A 27,326-nucleotide genomic window follows, 5' to 3' on the forward strand; every position below is an offset into this window, starting at 1 on the left:
CATAAAATTACATTATCATTGACAACATAAATTGACGAAAACTTAACATCAATTATATCAAATTTTTTAAGTGTTATTAGCACAAAAATTAATTAGTTAAATTTTTGTCTATACTACTCATTTTTCATTTATTTTATATTTTTTTTATTAAATGTTACTTATATTGAGTAAAATTATAAAATATTGATGAGATATGATTTAAGCGAATAGTATATTCAGCAATTCTTTCCTGTGATAGAATAATAACGATACAAAATAGGATAAATATATACTAGAAGTATATTACTTGAATGGTACATGATTAATAAAAATGCAAATAATTTTTTGGCAAGAGATTTTATTGAACTTTTTTTAGAATTTTACTTTGACGTTCTTTTATTGAGATATTTATTTCCAAACTTATTTTAGAAAGTATTGATAAATGTTGCTCTTTTTTAGAATTGCTTAAATATATTCAAAATTTTTTAAAGAAACTGTAATTAAAGATTCTGAATCATATATATTAAGAAGAATTAAAGTTCACCTTTCACGAATGCTTAAAAATTTAGAATTATACATTTGCTCAGGCGCAAATTAATATCAAATTAGTATAGTTAACAACCAGGGATCAGCGCTGAACATTTTCCATAATTCATGGTTTAATAAATACATTCATGTTTGAGAAGATATAAGTTCGATGTACGTGTATTTTCTTTAATTTACATTCTACAATTTATAATTTATCACGCGTGTTATAAAGATGCACATAGAGAGGCAAGAAATATAAACGCGCGGTACAACCACGTGAAACGAATTGGAGATGTAATCGCGGGATAATTTACATAACTTATGCGTCGTGCGCGATATTCATCACAACGCGAACTTTCGATACTTTATAAAACAAATAAAATAAATTTATTTCATTTAAGATAAAGCAGAGGGCAGAAGGATTGGTCGACGCGAGTCGAAGTACATAAAACAAAAGTGGAGATTACGATCGTTACACTCATTATAATTTACATAGAAAGCACTACAATAATTTATGATGTCACTTATACTAGGAAGATCTATGCGTGCAAGAGCGCAAGACGCATTTGTTTCTATTTTAGAATTTACTTCTTCATAAGAAGCTAAATTTTTTTTCTTCTCTTGCGCGTACAAAGTAGTCGCAAGCCGACGATCGAACGATCGAGTTTACCGCAAAATACGTGTGGTGTAAATACGGGGCGAAATAACGGAGAACGTGAGGCTAATTTACATATCGAACTGCATGGGGAGGGGGATAATTCGCGGCACGTATTGCCGTCGATCATTTTTGCGGCTGATCAATAACATCGCCGAACTTTCGCGGATCGTTCCTCTGGTTCTCTCGCGGTTCAGGCGTTATTAAATGCAATATGACTAATGCCCTCGATTACGGCATGACGGTCATACACGGCCGGCGAGCGATATAATGAGCGCGCGGTAGCGCCTGGAAAAAGGATAATTATCCACTTACGACGGGGCTTGCTTTAGTTTAGCGTTATTAGCGTGATGCCGGCCAGGAGCGGCGGTACGTGAAATTATAACCTGCAGTAGCTTAAGGTAAACCAAGAGACTTTATTTATCATCGCGTTACTTTTCTCTCTCTCTTTCTTCCTTCATTTGTGTATCGTTTGTGAGCTTTTACCCCGGACGAGAGATTGGAAAATTGCGATATGGATATTTCGATTAGATTTATTCTCACCGCACATCGCGGTGTACACGGAAAAAATATATATATCAGCAGCATTAGATCTAATTGAAAATGATCTTGTTAATTTAATAACGATATTAATGAAACAAATTTATTAAAACAAGAGCATGACGTAATGAATTAGCAAGATTATTTGCAATTAGAATAATGCTGCTAATATATCATCTTTTTACGTGTGCAAGATCGAAAAAACTTATTATGGTATTAATTAATTATGAGATCTGGAAAGATTTATCTTTTTTATCATACGTTTAACAAAAGCAGTTGCTTTGATTTAAACCGGAATCAATGAAATTTTACTGATTTGCAGTGCTGTACTTATCAATGACTATTCACCGTCTTTCAACGAGTCAGATTAAGAGGAAGGAGGGAGGGAGGTACTTTCACTGATCGGAATCAGTATATTATCATTGAAAGACATTGCATACATATATCGCTGATTGATATGGTTATAAGTATAGCACTGAAATCACAAACTGTTCACTGTCTTTCAGCGAATAATACGATTCCGATACTTGACAACCGGCTACAATAATTTATATATAATTTATCTCGCGCGTTTCCGCCTTGCTTTCAGCTTGTAAATCGTCACGTATTATTTTAGCGGCGCGGCGACATTGAAATTCGTCCGTCTTTCTCCGTGTGAAAAAAATATGAGACTCTTCACGATGTGCGCAGGAACGATGATCGCACGGCGGTGAATCGCGAATTTTCGCGGAGTGAAAACCGGAAAAGCGGCGAAGGCCATAATACCCCCGAGACGCCGGATTTCGCCTTATGCCGAATGGACAATTAATTCCTCGCGCGCGCGGCATCAACGTGCAAAATTGATAGCCGGCACCTGACATACCAGCCAGGTCGGTACTTCGTAACTGCCCATTACGAAGTTTATTACGGTTTCCCCGGAGTAACAACGACGGCTTTTACCATGGAAACGCGCTCGCGCGAAGGCGCACGTGGTGAATACGTGTCCGCGAATTACGCGGAGAAGGGACCTGTTAAAATGGCAGATGCTGGTCTCGCATTCCCGTTAGGTATAAATAACTCTGATCTCAACTCGCGCGCGCGCGGCGAAGGCCCTTATCGGAAAGCCACGTAAAAATTGCCTGCAAATTTATTAAAGAGCCGCAGAGTCGGGATATTTTCATCGACGCAGCTCACACGTTGCTCACGTTGATCAACGCGTCGACTTGGTCGCGCGGACGACGTCGTAAAGAAAATTCTTTCGACTTCGCCGCGCGCGAACGAGATTAATTTAATGTATTACAGTTTTTCCTTTAACTCAAGCTTTATCTTTAATTACGATTATGTTTATCTTAACAACGGTCGAAAGTCGTTAAAACAGAATTAACCCTTCGCACCGCCGCGCTGCTACGCCGGCGAGTCGAGCCGCGCTCAATCTTCGCGTCGTACAATCACATCCTGTAGAAATTCGCGTGTATCTTGAAAAGAGAGCTCGACTTCCTGTCGCCCGTGCGTCGTGGCGCAACGATTAATCACCGTCGACGGCAATACGTCGCTTTATCAGCCGATTACTTTTCCCTTGCGTCATTAAAATCGGAAACAATCTGCGTAATATAATTGTAAAGCTGGCTTTTCTCGCGCGGAACGTTATTTACAATCGATCGCGCGATGCCGAACCGTCGAAGGAACCCGCTTATCGCCGCGGCCGTCGATATATTATCATCGATAACTGGATACCTATAACCACCGCCAAATGGATTACGCTTAGATTTACGTCGGTGTGATTGAACGGCGCGGAGCTGCATGCGCGACGCCACGCTGAATCGACGTGCGCGTAAACGGGGACATTTGCGCGTGTAAACGCAAGAGATTAGCGCTATCCGCGCGAAATAAAATGTCTGAATGAGACGCGACGTCTCTGAGTTAATTGGAGATATTAATTAAGTGAGCCAGTTTAATCAACGTCATCTTCTCTGAACCTTACACCTCTCGTGTATCTCGTCGTATCTTCCAAATGCTTCAACGTATAACTGCGATACAATCTCATTTCCGTCCTGCACAATAAAGATTATCCGATGATATCTCGGTAGATATTTAAGAGTGAAAACAACAATTTAAATTGGATTAATTAAAGTAGATAAAATGTTCGACGTACACAGGATAACTCTGGCGTATTTACGGCGCAGAAGTCAGAGAAAATATAAGGAGTGGATATAATCTGTTTGCAACCACTTTGTTATATACCTTTACGTTATATTAGTTTTGTGTCGTAATTGTAATTTTTTATTCTTAATATTAATGAAACCATTGAGTTGAATCGATTTGTCAATGTTGCGAGTGGCGCAGCGATGTATTACAATTTACGTAAAACGGTTACTTTCTCTGTAAGGAAGTGTAAAAGGCTTATTGATTATTTCATAAGTGTAGAGAGATAGTAAAGGATGGAGTACACGAAAATACAAGTGCTTAGCTCTTGTATTCTTTATCCGATTGAACTGTCCCGTAACTTACCGTAAATCCCATCGCTTTTGATATATATTACAAAAATACACTTTTCAAAATTTTTTCCCAAATATAAGAAAGTAAATACTTCATATTTCTAATTTTTTAATAGCGGTAGACACTATGAAGTTTTTATTGGTACAATTCATTTTCCTTATACATAATAAATAATAAATTAAGTTGTCGATCGGTTCGGCGTATGTATACCCGAATTACCCTAATTCACTTCATATTGCATGTTTTTTTTTTATTTAAATTGTAATATAATTTTACATCGTGCATCGAGATTTTCGCTTCGGTGTCCCCGTCAACCGCTTAAATCGCGTCGTCCACTCCTGTCGAGCGTTTTCAACTCCTTAACATTCATTTAATTTTCGATTAAAATCTTAATCAGAGACACTCCCTTTCTTCATTATTCCGCTAATAGAGTTGTCGAATAAGCGATAAATAATGGCGCGTCACGAAAGCGACTTTTCATTAACGTCCATGCATACGTAAACGCGAGAATTTCCTTGCGGGAAGGATCGAAACTTCGCAGGTTCGGTCGCAAGTAGGATGCGGCGCGACGTAAAAGCGTACCTATACGGAGATAGATATTAATCGGTGCCGAGGCTCTGTACGTACGTAATTTAGACTCGAGTTATCGCAATGTGTACGCGCGCGCGCGTCCGTCGGCTCCCTCGGACAAAATTAATAACGATTTGCGGTAATGGGCGGCCTGCCGTAAATTACGAATCGACGAACGGGCCTCGTTTTTAATTTCGCTCGCCGCGCGAGGCGGCGAAAGTGCCGCGCGCGCGGCGAGCGAAGGAAAACACGTCGTCGCCGTCGGTACACCGCGAAACGGGGAACGAACGACGAGATATAACTGTAATTGAACGGCTCTTAAATATTCATCGAGCGCGGTTCCATTCACGTTAACTCTCGTCCGCCGTCGCTATTTTAGTGACTACGCGGGCTGAACGGATAAAAACGAGCGTCAATGACACGGCAGTGATAAACGCCGGTCCTTAAGCTCCGGCTACCTCCGCTCGCAGTAAGGTTTTACTACGCTTCAGCGAGCCTCGATTTTTATATCGGTTCGTGCCGGAAGCGGTTTCCCTCTCGCGGTCGTTTCCGGTTGTGCACCCGTGTACAAGCGGCGCGCTACTGATGACGAATAAAAACCGCGGCTGCGCGAGGTGGATAATAATTCATAGTAATGACGCGGCGACGACTACACTCTCGAGAGGATAATTCGGTATTATATAGCATTACGGAGCTTATAGACATATATTAAACTCTTTTTAATGTCGTGCACGATATGAAGCCTGTACCGAACATTGCGAAAACATGGATTTCAGAAAGGGAAGCCAGCGGTTCTGGCGTCGCTCGCGGCGCTCCGCCGGTTTCGGAGACGATCAGCCCGGAAGACGAGCCGGAAACGGACGATACCGGAAGCACGAGTGGAAAGGGCGCTTCGCCAGTGGTGAATCCTCTGCTCCAGGAGCGCTCGAACTGCGAGGAGCTCAAACACGTGGTGTGTCACCTCGAGACCAAGGATCTCTGGGACAAATTCAACGAGCTCGGCACGGAAATGATCATCACAAAGACTGGCAGGTAAGTCCAAAGTACTCGAAATTATCAGTTTCCGCTACCTGAGAGCGTGATCGATATCTGAATTTTAACGCTGTATCGGTCGGTATCGAAGATAACCGGCGTAGGCGCTTGAAGTGGTCATTGATAAGATTTTAATCACGCGGTCGATGATTGTCGCATTTTCAAGTCAATGAAACGTTACGTATTTATTAATTATCACAGTTTAAACTTTTTTTAAAATATAATATGAGAGAAAAAAATACATTTTCTTAAAACCATATACTTTGATGCATTTGTTTGTTCTGTTTAAGTAAAAATATTTACTTTTAAGTATGTAGACGTATTATCGTATGTATATAATTTTATATTACTTTTTTACATCTAAATAATGATTTTACACATAAGCTAATAATTATTTAATTTAATGGAATTGTTTTCTTAGATTAAAAAATCCGATTATCTAAAACATAAAAATAATTTAATAGGAAATATTTTCTAGAACTGCAAGAAAAAAGAATACCTGATTAAAAATTATTTCTCCATTTTATTTACATGAATATTTCAATTGAGGATTTTTTAACTTGACTACAAGTAAATGAGCTATTAGGATCTCATTGTAAATAATTTTTTTATTATGCATTAAGGAAAAAAAATTTTTTTAAGATACTTTTTCTCTCAATGTATTATATTATAATTTAAATTTTAAAGTTAATTTTTTTATTTTTAGAATCTGATATATATAACATAATTCTGTATTGTACAACGTGATTCAGTAATCGCACGCAATCTGCAGTTATCTTCACCAGTGTTAAGTTGACATAACAAACGATAAATTTAAAATTGCGTGCAACAATACTCGATGAAAGCCCGAGATATGCTTATAATATTATTGTACGTTGATGCTGAGATAGAAAAAAGGATAGTGTCGCGCGTGTTTCATGACGATTAATCGAAGGCTCGCAGTCGGAAACAATTCCAGACTCGTTTCTCGAGGGGAGGGACGGGATAAACCCGATCCCCGGGGCAACCAGATGCTCCGGGGAATTCCCTCGGGACGATGTACCGCTAATGCATCGCAGGCTAGATTTCTCTCCTGGACAACGTCGGGGCGATTGACTCTTTCTCATTACTCGCGGCCGCTCACCCCTTCGGCCCTTGTCCCGAAACCGCCGTCGCCCCCGGGGGTGATGTCGCTGCAAACTCAATCACGTCCTGCCACGGGTCACGACGCGACACCCACGAAAATTCCCGAGGGGGGACCCGGCGATAGAAATGGGCTAGGGTTAGGGCGAAAGGTGTCGTTACCCTGAGCAAGCTGTCACTCGCCTGACACGTTACACCGAAACATAAGCAAACGTCCTAATCGCATTGAAATTACGATCCTTTAATCGCGGGAATCGAACGGGGAAAAAGAATGATGTTATTCGAGGAACAATCAGCAATCTAAAAGTTTGTTAAGATCAATTTTTTAAAATATGCCAAAACCATAATTTTTACAAATAAAATATAGAGTAATAATACACGGAAAAAACGTGGTATTTTGTTGAAATTGATCTGAAAATAATTATGTCGAAGTACTAAGAAAATTGGACGTTTAAATTGACTGCTAAAATGTCAAACTTTCTGTAGCAATATTATCATGCTTGAGCATCTTACATAGTTATTTTGATAGAGAAATTTTTGATCTGTGTTTGTTATAATTTTTAGATATTATACTATAGCAAAAATGTTGTCAAAAATTACATTGGTGTTTTACGAAAAGTAAAGTTTTTAAAACTGCTAGTTTTTTTGTCACGTAATTGTCAAGGAGTTTATTATATTTATAATTCTTATTTAGTTATAAGAAAAAGTTTGATTGGAGAGAGAGAGAGAGAGAGAGAGAGAGAGAGAGAGAGAGAGGAAAGAGAAAGAAAAAGAAAATTGGCGAGAATATTAGTGAGATCGATGCAACTATCTATTCTGCGGTGAGCCAACGTTACTTAACAAGTAACTGGAATCGCGAATCAAAAATGCTATAGACGCGGTACGGATCACGATCTCGGAAATGGCGGGAAGGAAAAGAGTAAAAACTTTAAACACATTAAACTTCTCAATTGGTTCGGGAATATAAAAACGCAGGGAGTAATCGGCTAGGTGAAATGTAAGCTTATCACACGTGTACACGTACAACATTTCCGCTCGCGAGCCTCTTTGTGGGTAAACAGATTCAATTGCGGATAACAAGAAAGTAACATAATGCAACACATCGTACAAATAAAAGGATAAGAATACACACACATACACACACACAATATACTTCAGTAATATAAAACTGCGAAAGAGTTGAGACTACCTGAGCGCAGGGGGGCATAGACCGAAGGTGAAGAGGGATCGGGAAGAAGGGAGGTAGGAGAATAAAAAGCGGGGAACGAGCTGGTGGCAAGCTGGCGGGTTAAATTGCTATATTGACCGTCAGTCAATTAGTCGGGCCGGTGTAGAAACCGGGCGAGCTTATGCCAGTTTATAAGGGTCCTTGGGACGAGCGGTGGCGACCGGAGGCGTGAGGATTCGAGTGGGATCACACTGTGAGGGGAGAAGTCCAGGGAGGGATTTCTCAGGGCTGCCTATTCGCGGAAGGCAGTCGAGAAGTTTTATGTTCGCGGTTTGTCTCGAGGCTCGCGATATACCACCTTCTCAAACATATATCTTCGACTTAACGACGGAAATACTAACATTGGACGCGAAGTTAACTATCGACGGAGAATGCTCCTTTGTACGGATATGATGTCCCACGGGACGAATTGATCGTAGAATAAGAAACGCACAATCATATTACGCGTTATTGAAAAAGAGAGGCAACGGTAACGTGTCAAAATCAGGCTGTAAAATCTTGTTTATTGAAGGATCTGATATTACGAAAAAATTGCACTCATTTAAATTGTACAATCAATTTTAATATTGTCACATATAATTCACACGTTTTTCATTTATCGTCAAAATTTTCTTTCATGCGTCTTTGCCACGTATCTGGTCCGTAAATAGAACAAAACAGGGAGGGTTAAAGTCACCACGGTCCTGGGCTATGATCTAACAAGATGGGGTGCGAGGATGGTCGCGCAGAATAACACTGGCGGGATCCTCAAGGAAACTTTCCGGAAGAGAAAGGAGGCGGAAAAGATGGGAGGGACGACGCGGCCGACGCGCGCCTAATTGCCCGCCGCGACGGGCAACATCCCTGCGCTTTATTCGTCGTAGGTCGCCTCCTTCGACCGAGGGGGTTCGTTCCTCCAGCCGAGTGCGCGCCTACTCGTGCGTCGGTAATTAGATCTGCGTCTTAGGTCTTAGCGACATTGGTCGACGCTCCCTTCAGCCGTCAACTTACCGCCCCTTGTCGTCCCTTAGCGTTTCCGCTAGGCAGTCCTGGCACTACTCTTGGCGATCCCTTCTCCCGTCTTCCTTCCATTACGACGCTTCTCGCTGTATATGGAGACTTTTAGGGCAAAGCTTAATTTTTCCGTTCACGTTTTGTTTACATATTTTGTTTTTAATTTGGCAACTTTATTGCTACATCATTTTCTGCTTTTCTGTTGCAAAATGCCAAACTGCATGCATAGCTTCTGTAAATTAACGAATGTGTATTTAACCTTGAACATTAAGAATTTTACCACCTGTTATTTCATTTAATAAATATACAATTTAATTTTTTATTTTACGTACATATTTTAACATTAGCTTACTGGCTTAAGATACTCTATCAGTGGGATGGAATATGTTTTGTCTAAAGGATATTTGTAAAGGCTTTGTCTACATCCTTTATTTTTACGGATTTCTATGCTCCCAGGATGCTTCAGACTGAGTTTTCAGACACAGCCCGCATAAAGCCACCGTTCTCGCGGGGAGGTGGGAATTTGGCAGATAATCCGGTGGAAAAAAAGTTGCAGGTATCCTCGGAGTTTGTGCTCGCGTCACGAGAGAAATGGTCGCGCGAAAGCAGGGAGGGAGGAGGGAGGGTTGAAAATCAGGCACAAACGAGGGCGAAGGGTACCAGGGGCGGTGTGGCGCGAGAAGAGGGTGAGGATCCACCTTCTCCCTCGTTCAATTCATTAACAAAAGACGGCTTGATAAATAAAAGCATTACTCACACTCGTGGCGCTGGCGGGATGAATGCATACCGAGTCGACAAGGACCGAGGAGAAGACGTAGATAAGATCGGCGGGTGTCCCCGCGTTTTAGTGGTCGAGCAGCGGGAGGCCGGACACGGTATTAATGTTTGGCCTCCGAGGCAAAACATTCACGCCAGGTCCCCTGCCTCCACAGCCCCCGTGCCACTAATCCCCAATCCGGGCCCGTCGCCCCTGCCGGCCCCCTTTCCTCGCTTATTCTCTTCTCTTGTGCCCCTTCGATGACCGCGAGCGGATTAACCCTAAAGTTATCGTGAACCATCCCGGATCATTGATTGTTAAAATGCAATTCTTTTATTTTATTGGGAATTCCCAAGGAGAGTTCTAGATCTGTCGTTGGGAGATGAAGAATCAATTAAATTTCAATTAATTTAAGCTTACGGCTGTAAACGTTATTTTAGGAACTGCTTCATAACGGAAAATCGTTAGATAGTTCATGAATAGTAGTTTCTGTACCAAATAAATCTCAATTTAATCATTCATGATTTCTCAAAATATTAAGAAAGTTGTGAAAAAATTACAGATAGTTTTATATTGCATTTAAAAGTAACAGAAAAAATTTTGTGGCGATTTTCTATTTGAATAAAAAATTATTTTAATAGAAGTAGATATGTGCTCTAATGGAAATATAATGATAAAATGATGAAAAAAAACTGAATTTTTTTTATTTAAATACTTTAAATATTCAAGATGATTTGTGTAAAGTTTCGTTATGATTCTGAGTCAATTCTGTAAAATAAACAAAATTGATTTATTTACAAAATAACTAAACAGACGATCACAATAAAACTTCGTACAAATCGTTTTGAATATTTAAAGTACTTGCACAAAAGAATTGAAATTTTTCTTAATATTGTAAAAAATAAATTTAATTTTTAATACCAAATAGAGCAAATAAATTATAAAAATATCTTATTAAATAAAAATATAATCTTACACAATTTACAGGAACTGTATACAACCTTAAATAATTGTAGCTTTGATTTTTGTGCTTGTGAAACAATTGATAAAATGGAATTTTTCCTGAATTTGGACGACCATTGCGACGCTAGTGGTTTGAAACTGTTCAGAAGTATAATATTTAATTATACTTAAGAACTTGAGAGATCTCTTTTTTAACCAAGGATACGTTTATGTTTGCGCAGGCGGATGTTTCCGACGTGTCGTGTCTCATTCAATGGGCTGAAGGCGGACAGCCGATACGCGGTCCTGATGGACATCGTGCCGGTCGACAATAAGAGGTATCGGTACGCATATCACAGGAGCTGCTGGTTGGTGGCCGGAAAGGCGGATCCGCCGGCGCCAGCCCGGCTCTACGTCCATCCGGATTCGCCTTTCACGGGCGAGCAACTCCGAAAGCAGGTCGTCTCCTTCGAGAAAGTCAAGCTCACCAACAACGACATGGACAGGCATGGACACGTGAGTATCTTTAGAAAAATCTCCTTTTCCATCCCTCTCCGTACTGTCTCATTAAGATCAATCACTGAACTGCGAGCTTGCGCAGATTGGCGCAATTATCGAATTACTATGATAATTCCTGTCAATTTTTGAAAGACAATGAATACGTAAAGTTAAGAGAAAGAGAGAGAGAGAGAGAGAGAGAAAGAAAGTGTAATAGTTTTGTTTGTCACTGATTGAATTAGATTTTCAAACTTAATGAAGCTATGAATAAAAGCTTAGCAGTTTAGCGCTGATCATTTTGTGTGAATTATCTTCGTACTTCCGGCGTTTCTATATTAGCTTGCTATAAAAAGCAAGATCCGACGAAGTGCAGACTCCAATTCGCGCTGCGACGGATGTGTTAAGTTTCTTATTGGATTAATTAATTAATAAGCCTCGCTCGCCTGTCTATTTCTCGTACGAAGGCATCCGGTTAATTCCTCGTGACACTTGTCAGACCGCGCCGCGAAGATCGACCTCTATTATTAAGTTCTCACAACTGCGAGATGAATAACTTAATCGCGCGTTTACGTAGTAACGCGACATCGATCTTCCGACGCGAATGTAAAGTGCCTTGCCGTCGTTTTGAATGATCCGCGAACCGGTGACAAGTGAGATGGAATAAAATCCGCGGACGCTCGCTCCTTACTTCTCATCCCCGAGTGTATAATCGTAGAAAGGATAAAAATATTTTTGATTATATTTCTTATGAAAATAGAAAGATAAAAATTATAATATTTTATCTAGTAACCTTAATAATTTTTCTAGTATTTTTTTCCATCATTAAAAAGAAAAAAAAAATACTCTGCAAAAGTGGGAATTTTCATGTGGTGATTTTAATTCTGATATTTATTCTGATATTTACAGTTATAAAAAATATTTTGGCAAATCACTAAGATTGTTTATAAAACATTGATTATTAAATTTTGTCATTAGCGTAAAAAAATAAAAGTATATTTTTAATTCGATATGTAATTAAAATTCTTTAAATCCGTGCAACTAAAGAAACACGTTGTACAAGAAAGAATTGGGTTTTCAAACAAATAGTGTTCTTGCGGCACATTTTGTTTAGCTAATTTTAACTTAACCGTACAGTGTGATAACTCCATCGAACTGTCGACATTTTCTGACGGACGGGAAATTTTCCACGTTTTCTTTTCACGACAGGGGCGGCAGAAGGGAGGGCCGACGTGGCCGTCCCAAGACAACTCGCGCATTAAACTTTTACACGTTACTCGACACAGCTGCGACTAAAAGTACGACATCGTCGGCGCCGAAGACAGCAAGTGCACGCCTACCGCGTCCTCCGGTTGTTGCATTAATAAATCGACCGGCATCGATTGTTAGGTTCAACAAAGTTCAGTAAAGTGGAGCGCAACACGGCGACATTTCGCCCCGTCGCGTAAAGCGTTTATCTTATCCCTTTACCTTTTACATACTTCCGAAATACATTTTTCCCCGGATAATTTTCTTTTCCCACATATAACCACACACGTAGCGTGACACGGTCGGATTTACACAGGCGAGTTTGCAGCTGGTAGAGTTCAACGGTGATGACATTGCGAACCGCTTGCGAGAATTTCGAAAGGCATAAAGTTACAAGGAAATGAAGTGATGACGTATGAGTGATTTTTCAATGCGTGGAAATTATATTCGCATTTAGAAAGAATATCATTGTGCCTGTGAAAAAGAGAGAGAAAAGGAGAATCTGAGAGGGAGAGAGAGAGAGAGAGAGAGAGAATTAATTGAGTCAATTCCTCACGTTGCTTTAAAATCAAAAAGTCATCAAGTATGTCATCGCTGCAAATTCAACCAGCCTCGCGACCCACCGCACGTCTCGCGTTTACGAAAAAGAAAAAAGAAAGAGAGAAATGACGCCGATAAAACGAATCTCATCGTAGCGCGATTTAGTCGCTCCACGGGATAATTTGACAGTCCGTTGTCTCGTTTGTCATAAGACACGGGAATCTCAGCCGCGTCTTCGCCCACCTCGCTCTTCTTTCGGCCCTCCCCCGTCTCATTGTCAGCCCGAGCTCCTCTTTCTCGCCGCGCGGCGCATCGGGGCCCCCTTAATTCATCGGATGACTGACGTAAATAGGAACTCCGATCGGGGCAGCGCTTCTTCACGGTACTCATTTTGTATTCAGGGTATTACACGCTGCCAGACGCGGGCAAAGTGATTCTTTTGAACGGTAACGGGGAGCGCGCCCGGCCCCGAGACGCTCCTAATTCATACGCTTTTTCTTCCCGCACGGCCCGCGATCCCCGCCGTTGTTGTTAATGCTATCGCATGCCCTCGGCTTCGTCGCCGATTCAAATCCCCGAACGACCAAAGTCAACGCAATGTGAAACTCGATGTAATCTCTCGCGTCTTCGTCACCGGGAAGAGATGAGCCGTCAGCGATTCGAGAACCCTAATGGTGCCCTTCGAAATAAGGGCTGGATAGAAATGCTATGCACAAAGAGAGACGCGAGAAACTGTCTGACGATATCCACGTCGTCCCGTCGAATCGTTTAGTTCGGTTACTTCGTTACGGCTTTAATTGGACGAAATCGGATACCCGCGATTTTTGCGTCGAGAAATCTCCCGATTGCAACGTTATTTTCCTGTTTCTCTCTCTCTCTTTCTCTCTGAATTATAACACGACTTGAGAAGCAACAGTTGTTTGCATTTCGCGTGCGAAAATGATCATTAATAAATAATGATGAAAAACGTAGCGTGTCGAAAATGGAAAAGCAACGATTATAAAGCTGATGCATCGCGTGCACTTGGCATACGAAAAATTAGGTACGCATCAGCAGCGTTTTAAATCACACGAGTAACTACCCTGTAAAGCTCCCGTCCGATACTTCGTTGACGGATGGGGAAGGAGGGAGGAGGAAGCGTCTATTTGGAAAATCGAGCGTTCACACACCGGGCCCGCGCGTTTATTTGCCAACGCGTCCCGCCGTTTCGCGTTGTATACGCCGAGCCTGCGGCCGGACGATACAGTTGCGATAATTTGCAGCTGGTCCTGAACTCCATGCACAAGTACCAGCCGAGGATCCACCTGGTGAAGCGGCCGGACTCGGGCACGGCGAAGCCGATCGTGGACCTCGAGAAGGAGCCGCACAAGACCTTCGTATTCCCGGAGGCCATATTCACCGCTGTCACCGCCTATCAGAATCAGCTCGTAAGTTTCACTTTGTTTCTCGCTACCGTTGTGCACTCCTCGCCTTTCTTTTTGCCCGCTCTCGCTCTCGCTCTCCATCTCGCACGCTCTGTCCTTCCCTCGCTCGGCGAGGGCCCGTAACGTCCGTCCGGTCGCCTCCGGTCCTCCGCGTCTCACCACGTCTCGGCCACCGCACGGGACTGGTTCCTCCATTTCGCCCGCCGCGGCTCTCTTTCATCCTCGATAATCGTTTCTGTCGAGAGCGAGCGACCGCGCGAAGACACTGGCGTAACACCTCGCGGATACGTCGACGTTAACGAGTGCCGTGGATACGCTACTCACGCGTAGAGAGAGAGAGAGAGAGAGAGAGAGCCGTTCGCTCTTCTTTTGCGTATCGAATACGCGGAATATTTTACAATCTTTCTTAGCTTTTTTTTGAAATCTATATATCGCATATTATTCATCCTTCAGATCCAATCATGGATGTTTCGATTTGTATCCATGGTTTCTTGAAACTTTAAAGGTAATTAAAGTATGCTGTTTTATTTTCTTCAAAATAAAGTAACATTTGTCTTAGCAACTTGAAAATATGTTCATGAATTTTGAGAGATGTTTTGAAACAGATAAAAAGTTTATCGTATTCGAGATACCCTGTGATTGGACCAACAAGATTCTTTCATATTGTAAGGGTTAAACAGAGTTGCTGTTGCAATTTAACCCCTTGAATACTTTTCACTTTAAAATTTATATAGAATGAGAAACGTGTATCTTTTACAGACATATTGAATTTGAAACAACAGAATAACTTGAGGCTTTTACAATTAGATGCTTGATACCCTTGAGAAAAAGTGTTTGCTATATCAGTAATCAATGATATGTCATCAATTAACTGATGAGATATCATTTACTGATACAGTAATCAGTTTTCTTTAACACTTTATCAGTTTTTTTTTTTTACGGGATAGCATCGTTTATTATTAAATTGACCTTTAATTTAATAACGTGATATTACTATTTCTTGTTCAATTTAGAACTGTCTTTTAAAGTCAATAATTTATTCGGCGCACAGTTTCGCGAACTTGAAAGACATATATAAAATCACACAATAAATATCGATACTAAGATCTAGCTATGACCTGTAAGATATTTTGTTTATATTGAGAATAATTTAATATGAAAAAAAAATATTAAGTAACATATGAGTAACGTGTAACGTAGGAGTTGTGTGTGCACTGCAACTTGGGATATATTCTTAGAGATTCATTAAGTAGTAGGCGACGCAGCGACCGAGCAGATGTACGCTAGGAACGCGATACTCCTCAAATAGGCTCGTCATTGTTAAAGCGCAACATGCGACTATCAAAAGTGCACTTGCAACAGTCAAGACGATCGTAAGGCGGACGCGCCGCATCTGCCAGTCGTAGTCCCGACCTCTCGACGAGCCGTCTTCCGTGTCCAAGTTCAGATTCCGTGTTCAGCGCACGAGAACGGCGGGCATTATCGTATTTCACGATAGTCGTTTAGAGCCGACCGCGGCGTCATGTGTGGTCCAGGTCAGCGTCGTTCGCATTCCACGGGCGTCGCGGCGCGTCCCGTTCCGTACCGCCGCCGTCGCTGCCGCCATCGCCGCCGCGCCGTCGAGCGGGCTCAGCTTCGTCGTTCCCTCTGCTCCGCGGCGCGGCGGTTGGAATTTCGGACCTCGACGTAGGTAAGATCTATGATCCTCGGAGGCGACAACGGACAACTATCTGGCATCGTTGCTGATGCTTATCCCGGTCCCGTTTAATCGATCTCTCTTCTTGTTGCGGCGAGAAGCAGCACGGCGGTCTTGGATTCCCTCGAGGGATGACGGGCTTTTTTTCAGAGGAGGAACACGCTCTGCAACTTCGATTCGGGCGAAATTCTTCGCTTTAATCTTTGATGAGCTGTGACGCGCGCGACACGATATGATACTTGTTTCTGTTGTCAGGAACAAAACTGTTATCGCTGTAGAAAGATGGTGGCATTTCACGAAAATAATTTCTTTATTAAACGGGAGTTTAAAATATTACATATTCTTTTTATTACGCTCTTACTTTCCTATTAAGGAAATAATAAAAATATTTACTTCGATGCTTTTAGAATTGATAATTTTAACGTACAAAAATATGTGTAACAATAATTAATAGGAAATAGCAAGTAACACGATTCGCCTGATCCAGCGTGACACTTGATTTAATTTAAATCTCGTATAAAAAAAGAGGAGAGAGATCGATTATCGAGTGTTGTTCGATCATTATCCGTGTTATCCAACCGTTGCAAAATGCTTCGCTTAGGCTTGTCGTCGTTTCGACAAAGCTTTTGACGAAGACGGAGCGCTCCGTCTGCCGATGCAGACGAAAACCGACGGAATCGGCGTCGGTGACTCTAACGGGTGGTCCCAGGGGCCCTCGACGGCTGCGACGACGACGAGGGCGACGCGGCTGTTGATGATGATGATGAGGTGCGAAGAGACGCCCCGGCAATTACCTCGGGCCAGTTTCTCTTCCACGGCGTCCTCTCTTTTGTGCCTCTCGCTTTCTGCGTCCTCTCGTTTCGTCATTATCGTTCTTTGCGGTTTCCTCGTCGCCTCCGAGCTTCTTCCGTCCGTCTGTGTGCCGCTGTTTTTCTTTTCTCTTTCTCTATCCCGAAGAGACTCGTCGAATGTCGTCGACCGATCGTCATTTCGATCATTGAGGACTCTTCGGGACGGTAGTTCAGCTTTGAACGTTTCGTGCCGAGCGGAAGTCACGACCAGGGAGAAGAAATGCGAAATGTCAGATTTACCGAAGGATTTTTCTAATATACTTTAGTGTTTTCTCTTATTTTTCCCTGATTATTCATTAATGACCTACTATTGTACAGAGAGATAGGAAAATGCGGCAAATTAGTGCGACAAGTCCTTGAATTTTCCTGACGCATCAGGACGAGCGTTCGCGAACATGGCGGTGCGTGTGAAAGTCGCTGTGCGGCTTTTCAGCGAGTTCGAAAATAGACGGGGTAGAATGCAAAGGCAGTAGGACTGGGGAGGAAGAAGCAGCGGGCGATCATCGCGAACGTCGACGGTGGGCGCCGCGGTCGCCGCACAAGAGCGAGGCAACGGAAAAGGACAGAGGTGCATCGTGGAATGCGCGTTAGTGACGTAGAAATGCAGTCGAGCGCGCGCGCGACGGACGGCGGATGTTGCATGGTAGATGGATAGGTAGATACGACTTGTTTAGAATGTGAGACAAGCCCCCCGAGATTCGGTGAAAAAGGAGGCTACAGTTGTTGACAAGATCGGAATCGGCGATATATTAAAAAGACCGCACGAGAGATAGTTGATGAGCTTACAGGGTTGTACGAGCCTGAAATAGTTGCCGGGCAATAAAGAGATAAGGCGAGAATATTAATAACATTAATGTGGAATGCAGGTGGAAAAAAAGAAATGAACGGTGCCCCAGTAATTCCAGCGCCAACAATGTATAAACGGCCAATTTCTATTTTGTGCCTTTTATTTGCATTTTATTCACATAGTTCCCAGCGTACGTTTCGAATATTCGATCTTCCTATGCAACGCTGCGACGAGATTCTTGGAAAAAGGTTCTTATTTCGTAGTTTACGAAAAGGTCGAGGGGTTGCCGCGATCAGCGCTGACAGCGCGCTCGGTTAACGATCTTGGCACTCTCCCCCATCGGCGCTTCTCCATCCACATGTAGAGTCTACCGATTTTCGGTACCGGAATCCCCGTTCGGCCTTACAACCGACTCGAAAGCCATTTGTCGCGGTTAGCGCGCTCCTCGTCACTCGTCGTCGGTCGTCATCGTCACAGTCATCGTCGGGGGTGCGCTCGTTTAGCGCGGGGACCTGCCTTTTTTTCCCCTCCGCGCAACCGCCGCGTATCGTTGCGGACGAGGCTTTTTTTGCCCTCTACTTCCCCGGCAGGCTTCTCGCGCTTCCCTTCTCGAGCCTCGTAACGACCTACGCGACCGACTCGATTCGTCTTTCTCGCTCGCACCACGTCATAATTCATATCCTAACTGCCGCCTCTCTTCCTTCCCTCCGGCCGCGCGCTCGCCGGGGAGTTCCTCCATCCGTTCTGCCGGCTCCTTATCGCCCCCTGATGTCGCCTCCTCTCTCATGGTAGTTGTTGCTCTTCGTCGTTTTCCCCTCCCCCTCCCCCTCATTCTCCTTCCCGTCGTTGTGGACATCCATTATGCGAGCTAACGCTTCCACGGCTGGACTCCGTCGGGGACTTTGCCGTTCCTCGCTTCTACGATTTTTTTTCTGGAACGCAAATGAGTTATGAAACCTCGTTAACGATAATTTCAAGAGCAAACTCAATTTTAATACATGTTTAATTGCAAACACTGCGCTATTCAGTTTAATTAGAAATCAAAACGCTGCGAAGGAGAATGCTGCTTCATCATTCTTTCATTAGAGAGTCGAATTCTCCAATTTAATTCGCTTCGAAGGATCTGTCTACAATTGCGTTTATGTTTTCTCAATACTTATATTCGGAGAGAATTGCTCATTTTTGAAATTTGCTTATCAAAATTATTTCCATCGTCGTCATTAATCGTCGCTCTCAACTGGAGAGAACTTTTCGACTTTTCGGACTTATTTGTTAGTACGAAATCCGTCGTCGCAGCCATCTTTCTGTCGTTCATTATTTGCAACGGCACTACCTCCACGGTACAGACCTCTCGGTCCTTTTCGTTGCTTTGCATTTATTTATCGACGACGCAGTCGACGCTTTCGTGGTCGTCTATTATTCGCGGTCCGCGCACTTTGTACTCACTTTCGTTGCTCATGCCGGCCTGAAGAAGTGCCCAGCGCTTCCCACTTTTAGAAATTTATTTGTCAACAAAGTGGCACTCCACTTTGTAGTATTTCTGGTCGTCGTGTTGGAAGTCCGACTCGTCGCGCGGCGAGCTTGACATTACTCGACTGCATGCGATATTACGATCCATTTTCATCTATTCTGCTGTTCATTGTTATCTTTATTAAACCCAAATCTCTCCGCTCGCAAGTTACGTATCGTATTTCTCGAGTGGAGAGAAACGTCTATTTGAAGCTGGTGTCTTTGGATCAGTCGTCCCAAATTATATATTCGATATATAGCGATCAATATATAAAAGCTCCCTTAATGAAAATCGAAAATCTAATATCAATGAAGCGTGGCCGCATTGAGGGTTATGTTAAGCTTGCCAAGAATATTTTCGTAATATAAATAATTAACGGGAAGATAGTATTTAAAGCAAACGAACGTGACCCGTTGAATCTTTAATTTTTATTTTTGTATTTTTATCTTTGCTTCGTTTTTACTTTTCTCTGTGATTTCGTTTAAAATAACACACAAGGTTTTGTATTATTTTTACTACTTGGATGATTTTTTTTTTTTTAGCAATTTTGAAGTTTATCAAAGTTATATAATTAGAATATTTATACGTTCCCAATGAATCGTGATTCTTTCAGCAGAAATTGCAACTCTGCAAAGTTATGTTAAAAGCAAGCAAAGTGAGTAAAAAAAAAAAAAATGTCAGGTCGATCACTTTGCGATTATATCAAGCTAATTGAAATAATCATATGAAATTATAGGAGAGACTAGAGAGTACTTAATAAATGATGTTTCTTTTTTTCTTTCTTCAACCTCTTCGTTTCTTGGCAAAATTAAAAGGAAAACGCACGCATATGACGACCGCACGCGTTTCAGTTCCGAGCACCTAATTGCGCAAAGCGCAATCGTAGACGCGGGACATAAAGGAGAATTTCTGATAATTACGCGATTACGAATAATTATTCCGCACGTCGCAGGACGCGCCGTGTCCTGCGGATGTGCAAAATTGTGCTTCCAGGCACAATGCGCGCTTTACTCGATATACCCGGTGACGTAATTGCGACACGTTTAACGACGTGTTTGCGCACGCTCGTGGTGTCCCCGTCACAGGATGCGCGATGCTCCCACCTGCAAAATTGCAGTAAATTAGGTGCGTAAGTGCGCATTAGTAGTAAATGAGCGCAGTTTGCTTTGCAATCGGTGTGACGCGGAAGTCACATTCAAGGTTGCGAAACATCATCGGGCGTCATCAAAAATGGTTCCGCGTCTCTCACATTATTTTTTCCTCCCACATTCATAATTACAGGAATTCGTCGTTAATGCAAATTTCCAAAAATAGCAAGAACCTTTATTAAAAACTTATTTCAATAAATCAGTATATCTAATATAGTACATGTAAAAACGTGATTGCAAATGATTTTAAATTGAAGAATAATTATATTATCTTTGCCACGCGCTGAACTCGCCGGAATAAAATGGTATCGTAAACATTTCGACTATTCATAAAATCTCAATGTAACGACATGCCAGAAATAATCGCTCGACAGCGCCATAAACCCGTCGCTAGTCTATGTAGGGCAATGTCCAAAAATATGGGCGACTGTACCCCTTAACAATCGCCATATGTGTCGGGCAATAATTCAGACACTTGCCACCGCGTTCGAGCATTACCAAATGAGCCGAGCGGGCCAGCCAAAAAGAGAAAACGAAAAGCAAGAGAGAGGAGTAAAAACAGGAACAAGAAAGAGGTAGAAAGGAAGCAGAAGGGAAAAAAAGAAAGGAAGACGAGACGTGACAGAGAACAACAAGGAAATTTAGTTTCTCGTGACTTTGGGATTTTTCGAACAGTAACCTTCGACTCTTTCGATTTTTAGATGTAGACCTTACGATATTTTTAAAAATCTTTCCAAGATTAAAATTAGTTCTTTTCCAATTTTTAATTTTTTAAAATATTAGCATAGTTACGTCTTTGACTAAGTTTGAATTTTATAGATATTTAGATATGTGTTCCTTTTTTTTAAAATTTGGAGCATAATTAGGTGTTTGCATTTTGTTAAAAATTTATATTTTATTTATGCTTGGATTTGTGTGCTTTGAATTTTTAGAACACCTAAAAATATCTCTCTGATCCTTGGATTGCTTTACCGTCGAATAATCGAGTTCTTCGATAGTCGCACTTGTTAGTTTCTTCAATTCTCGGCTCTGTTTGCGTCCTCCTCTCTGTTTCCTCTCGAGGTCGAGGAAGCGAACATCGACGTTTAAGAAAGGAAGGAGGAAGCAGAAGAGGTAGAAGAGAGGCTGAAGAGGCAGGAGGCTATGGTTTAGTGGCTGCAGGCGTCGGCGTCGGCGTCGGCGCGGGCGCGTACGAAAGAAAACATAAATAATCGCGTTCAAATGAGACAGGGAGGAGAAGGAAGAAGAAGAAGAAGAAGAAGCAGAAGAAGAAGAGATGAAGGAGGAAGGGCTGGGCCCCCTCTCGGAGCCACACACGGCGGCGCGCCGGTTGTGTGTCTCGACCTCGTCGAACCTGATGCCCGCCTGTACGCAATACTACTCCGCCCTCTCTCGTCGCGCTCTCGGCGAAGCTGAAGAGGAAGCTGACACGGGGGCACGACGAGGCGCTCTCGCTCTCGCCGCCGCGCCACCGCGCCGCACCAGGCCACAAACGCCTTCACGCTCGTAGACGACTTATCTCACACTTGCGATCCAGCGTGTCTCGTCCCGACGCGACGTCTCGGACGACCTCGCTACTAAATATCGCTTGTCTCGACATCTCGGGCCGAGACACCTCGCGCGATTCGATGTCCCTCAAAGCTACGGACGGACTATATTAGAGCGCGAGATAAATCGCGTGTGAGGATTAATTAATTCGCGTTCCGGACAAGACAACACGCGCGTTGCGTGAGCGAGGAGATTAAAACGGCGCACTTTCGCTCGTCGACGTCAACGCGACGTTAATGATCGTGTTGATATCACACTTTTCTCGGGGCCCTTCGACACGACGACGGTGGCAGCAGGCGGCGGCGGCTGCGTGTTGCTGGCTGCCGCAGGGAATTAACGCTCAAGTGGTCGCGTGAATTTTCATGAGTCCGGTATTATACGCGATATCTAGCATATACCAAAAACATCAGTCCTGTCAGAGATAGCATGTTTCTTCCTTTAGTATATTGCATACTCAAGATTGTAGACCTTCCGATTGTAATTCTAATGAGAGATACGGTGACCAGTGTCAATGTTCTTTCCTCTGGAATATCAAGTATTAATCGACAGATCTGAGACTTGTAAAAGACTATCGAAAACTTTTTGCATAATGGCTCCATAGAATTTTATTAAGCAGATAAAGTAACTTGTTCTCGGACGCTTTTTTACATTGAAAGTATCTAATGTAATTATCAATCGTGATGTTCGTCGGATAGCATTCAATAAAAATCAATCTAGTCAGAAATGATCGGTCGAATTGACGTCGCTTCGACATCGGCGCATCGATGAATAGTCGATGCCTAGTACTGTCTGATATTTTTATTATCTTCGGTCTTATCGCGTAATTGTTTTATGTTAATTTGAACAACTGTAAATATTTTTACATAATTTCTGTTACTTTCGATATAGGATTGTCCGACTTTTTGTCGATTCGACGTAGAATTAACTGAAACAGTCTCTTATAAAAAAAAATTTATAGAAATATTCGTTAATCATTCAACTGACACTCTGCAGACTAATCAATGTTGTTTGAGATAAAATTTTCTTATTTTGCCGATTCTGCCTCAAATTTGGATATGTGCAAAAAAGAAAGTAATAATTGTACGATCGTATTTTTAAATATTAAACGAGTATACCAGAATTTTTCAGATCTTTCAAAATCCAAGAACTTTTTCAAAAAAGAATACATCGACACTTAGTAACCAGTGATCTGACTAAGCAGTGAAAAACGAGTTGGTCTGCAGAGAATTAATGTAAAAACAATTACGATGAAATCCAAGATGATAAAAATGAAATATCTATCAATGGCCATTTTTTAGCGCATTAATGTCAAATCGATATCGATATTAATTATTTCTAACTGGGAAGTCTTAAAAATTTTGAAATATATTATTATGGAGACTATAATTTACATATACATACGTTGCAAACGAAAGAACTAATCGTAATACTTTATCAATTTTTCAAACCTTCTTCAAACTCGGAACAGATCGCACGCGGACGGACCTCGGGACCACCCCGTTGACGAAGGCGTCGCGTTTGGATTAAAACGTCGCCCGCGGCGTTGCGTCAGCCGCGACGTATTTATAAATCAGCCGGCGTATGATAATTTAATTTTATCGCTAGTCGTCACCATAACGGCAGAGCGGCGTTTCGGCGGCAAAGGACGAAAAAAGGCGGCGAGATGGGTGAGCGAGCGTAGCGGCGCGAGCACACAAGCGGCACTAAATAGCGCGCCGAGGCGAGAGAGCGCGCGGGGCCCCCTCTTCCTCAAATGAGCGTGTCTCTATTAAATCTATTATTAGATACCCGGGCCATGGGTGCGAAAGCATCCCTTTCAATTACCTACGGCTTCATTTCGCGCGCGGTCTCTACCGAGCGTGTGCGTCTCGGGGATCCGCGTAGTAGAGTAGGGGGACGATAGCGCTTCGAGTAAGCTCCCCGAAGGAGTTTCGAGGATCGCGAGAACCGAGGATATTATCTGGGGATCTAATGCGATCCAGATCGGAGGATCCGAGGATTAGAGTATCAGAGGAAATCGGGAAGTTAAGGGTCCAAAATCTAAGGATGTAAATATATTAGAGAGGCTTCGAAAACTCGAGGCGGGAGATTCAGGCATTACGAAATCCGCGGATGCGGAGATCTGTGTATGATAAGTTCTGCAATTCGAAAATTTAATCGGGGTCTATACCCAACATTTGATAATCTAGAAGCACGACAATCTCTCAGAATTAGAAGATTCACAAAGCTGCGTTAGACAGCGTAATCCAATAATCAGTCAAAAGCAATTTTTACTTCAGTAGCATACAATAGTGGTATTATTAAATATTAAAATAATATTACTATCAATATTCCGAGATTATTATTCACTATTTTTTTAATATCATGGAAATATTGTATTAATGTTACGTAATATTTCATCTTTACATAATACTCATAATATTACTTCAATATTCATTGAACATGAAAATATTCAACGAATATTATTGTGATCAAAAATTAATGTGAATTATCATGCATAAAATATTCATAAACTTTATAATTGTTACATTTAAAAGTTATAATATTCCCAATAATTTGAAATATTGAAGTAGATAGTATTATTTGTTTATATTAGTAATATTCATAGAATATTATCAGGAATTGACTTGTAACTATTTTTATTAATATTTCAAGTTGTTATTTAACATTAAATAATATTACGCGTTTATAGGGTAAAAACTTTGAAATATATTGGAATAGACTATAACTTATCCATTTTGTATCTTTCGAGAACTGGTACTAGAAAAGGTTGAATGATATCGTTACTATCAGAAAACGTCATTTTACAAAACATTAGTAAATTGTATTACATAGAATAATAATGTTTATACTTGACTATAGTACGAAAGTAGGTTTTCGATTTCTATACCGTTCCCGATTAAAAATCTGCCAGGCTGTCCATCGCGGGGCGTGATTTATTATCGCGTAAGGCCGCTGCCGCTATTAAAATGCGTGCACAATGCCGCGCTCGCACACGCATTTTGACGCGATCGGCAGGCGCGTTCCCCGATAAATGGAATATTATCGTTGCGTGAAATAATGCCGACTTTATTCCGCGCTAAGCTGAAGTTTACGATGCTTATCCACCGCGTCGCCGGTCGCCTCCCGGTGCAATTAGTCTTGCAAATTCGATTACGAGCGCGCGCTGGAACAATACACGAGACGGTTTATCGAGCGGTTATTAGACGAGCCTTTTAATCATTTCGCGCGTACGCTCCGCGCCAGCATTTTAATTTTAAATCGGTCCCGAACACGCACATCCCTCCCCGGAATTTTCATAATCACTATCTCGCGCGCGTGCAATTAACGACCTCACCTATCAAAAATCTACGACGCCGCCGCGCCGAGTTATCCCGGGATCCAGGTGAAATCAGCCGCTTATTATTCAATTACGACGATATTAATCGTTGAGCACGAAGATCAGATGCCGTAACTCAGACGGAATAAACCGAAGTGGCGTTGAAAAATATATTGCACGTCGTTTAAAGTGCAGTTCTCGCCTCGGAAGCGCTTTTCTTTACGTATCTTTTATTAACGCAAAGTCCACGTTAATAACTCAGGTTTACGTTATGTAACTCTTATCACTTTGTAAGAGCTCACACGTGTACGCGTTAATCATGTATTAGACAAAAGAATATCAGGAAAAATGACGAGATCTATTAAGTATTTGATTCTGTAAAACAGGTTTCGAGTGTACATGTTATTTATGGACTTGACGGGGATACTTTAGAACGTTCATTTCTCGCTGCACCAAGCGTAATTCAGATATGTATCACCTTTAGAGCTCTAACTGTTTGCGTGAAAGGGAGAAGCAGTAAATTTAGGGTTCGGCTTTTGATGTTTTCGACCGATCGGCTGCCTTCGTCTTCTCTTGTTCCTTTGCGAAGGAACTTCCTGGTCCCGGGTCCAATCGGATCCTGCACGCTAACCGCGAGTACGTCGGCGTCGGAATATCCGGACCCGCCCGGGTCCGCTCCGCCCACCGTGTTCGCAAATTCTCTCTCAATTTTCATCGGCCCGGCGCGGCGCTCTGCAGCTGGACGTAATTGGCTACCTGTCCTTCGATCGGCCGTGCCGATCTGTCCTCGGACCGTCGACAACGGGCCCCGGCCTGCGCGGCGCGCCGAGGCCCTGCGTGCGTTCTCGACAGAAAATTACTTTCCGCCACGCCGCGGACCTTGGAAACGCGCGAATTTCGCATTGAAATTTTCGTCGCGTGACACGCTTTGAAAGTCGAAGCCGCGACGCTTACAAGTGTGTTGAGTGTGTCCCACCATTATTTTTTACAATGCGGAATTGCATTTTTTCTCCACTCTTCTCCGTATTGAATAAATACACACGTTGAGAAAAAGTTTATTAAAATACTAAAATTTAGTCCGATACAGTTAACTAAACATTGGGTTGATTCAATTATTTAGTTGCATAAAAAAAGTTTATTTAAATTTTTTAATCAAGAATTAATTAATTCAACTCGATATTTAGTTGCACTTATTGGAAACATTTTAGTTTTTCAACAAATATTTTCTCTCGGTGCAGTTGATTAAATTCGAACTCGAGACTAAATAATATAATAGCAGAATTAGAATTATAAAGGATATCATCTTGTATTATTTGGAAAATTTAGCCGAAATTATTAATCAATGAAAATAGAAACTATTTTAATAAAAATTTAAAAACGAAATTTTTGAACTTAAATGTTTTAAATTTAATTAAAACTAAAAATTCTTTCTCTTTTTCGCTTGTGAAGACTCGATAACAGCGTAACATCCTGTAGACCTTTCTGTACGTCCATTAGCCGTCACTAATGACGACGGCACCTTTCCATACGCTTGGCGCTGAGAGGATTCTTGAAAATTACTATGCGAGCGTAATATACTTCGTACGATCGACGATCGGTGTTTAAAGGTGAGATCGAGATTTCCTTCCGCGGAACGCGATTGCATCGTAAAAAGGATCGTACAAAGGGACGTGCGTGATGACGGTACCACATTGTGGGTAACGAAGCGAATTCGTAACTTTTACCCGAGACGTATCTTGATTCTGGGTAAATATATTCAAGCCTTCGCCCAGAGAAAAGTTATGTTTAAATTGATGAAATCGTTTCCTTAACTTGGTTATTTTATTATAAATTAAAGTGAAAATACTTTTGAGGAAAATAAAAATTTATTTCGTTTCACGAAATGACGTTATTGGACTTTTTTTGAAGTAAATAAATTATTTGTTTAATTTAAATAAAT

General features: G+C 41.8%; 1 protein-coding gene across 4 annotated transcripts in view; it reads left to right on the plus strand.

Annotated features, from left to right (window-relative positions):
* LOC105202625 (T-box protein H15) overlaps positions 1 to 27,326 on the plus strand; it is a 53,504-nt gene that overhangs the window by 17,406 nt on the left and 8,772 nt on the right. For 2 of the 4 annotated variants that reach the window (XM_011171213.3, XM_026132026.2), the window contains exons 2-4: positions 5,524 to 5,779; positions 11,064 to 11,337; positions 14,367 to 14,531. In XM_011171213.3, the coding sequence (XP_011169515.2) occupies positions 5,524 to 5,779; positions 11,064 to 11,337; positions 14,367 to 14,531 (695 nt within the window). The remainder of the gene's footprint in view (positions 1 to 5,523; positions 5,780 to 11,063; positions 11,338 to 14,366; positions 14,532 to 27,326) is intronic. The other 2 variants (XM_039458813.1, XM_039458814.1) reach the window with 1 other exon arrangement.

Source organism: Solenopsis invicta, chromosome 16 (assembly GCF_016802725.1).
Source record: "Solenopsis invicta isolate M01_SB chromosome 16, UNIL_Sinv_3.0, whole genome shotgun sequence".
Taxonomy (NCBI): Eukaryota; Metazoa; Arthropoda; class Insecta; order Hymenoptera; family Formicidae; genus Solenopsis; species Solenopsis invicta.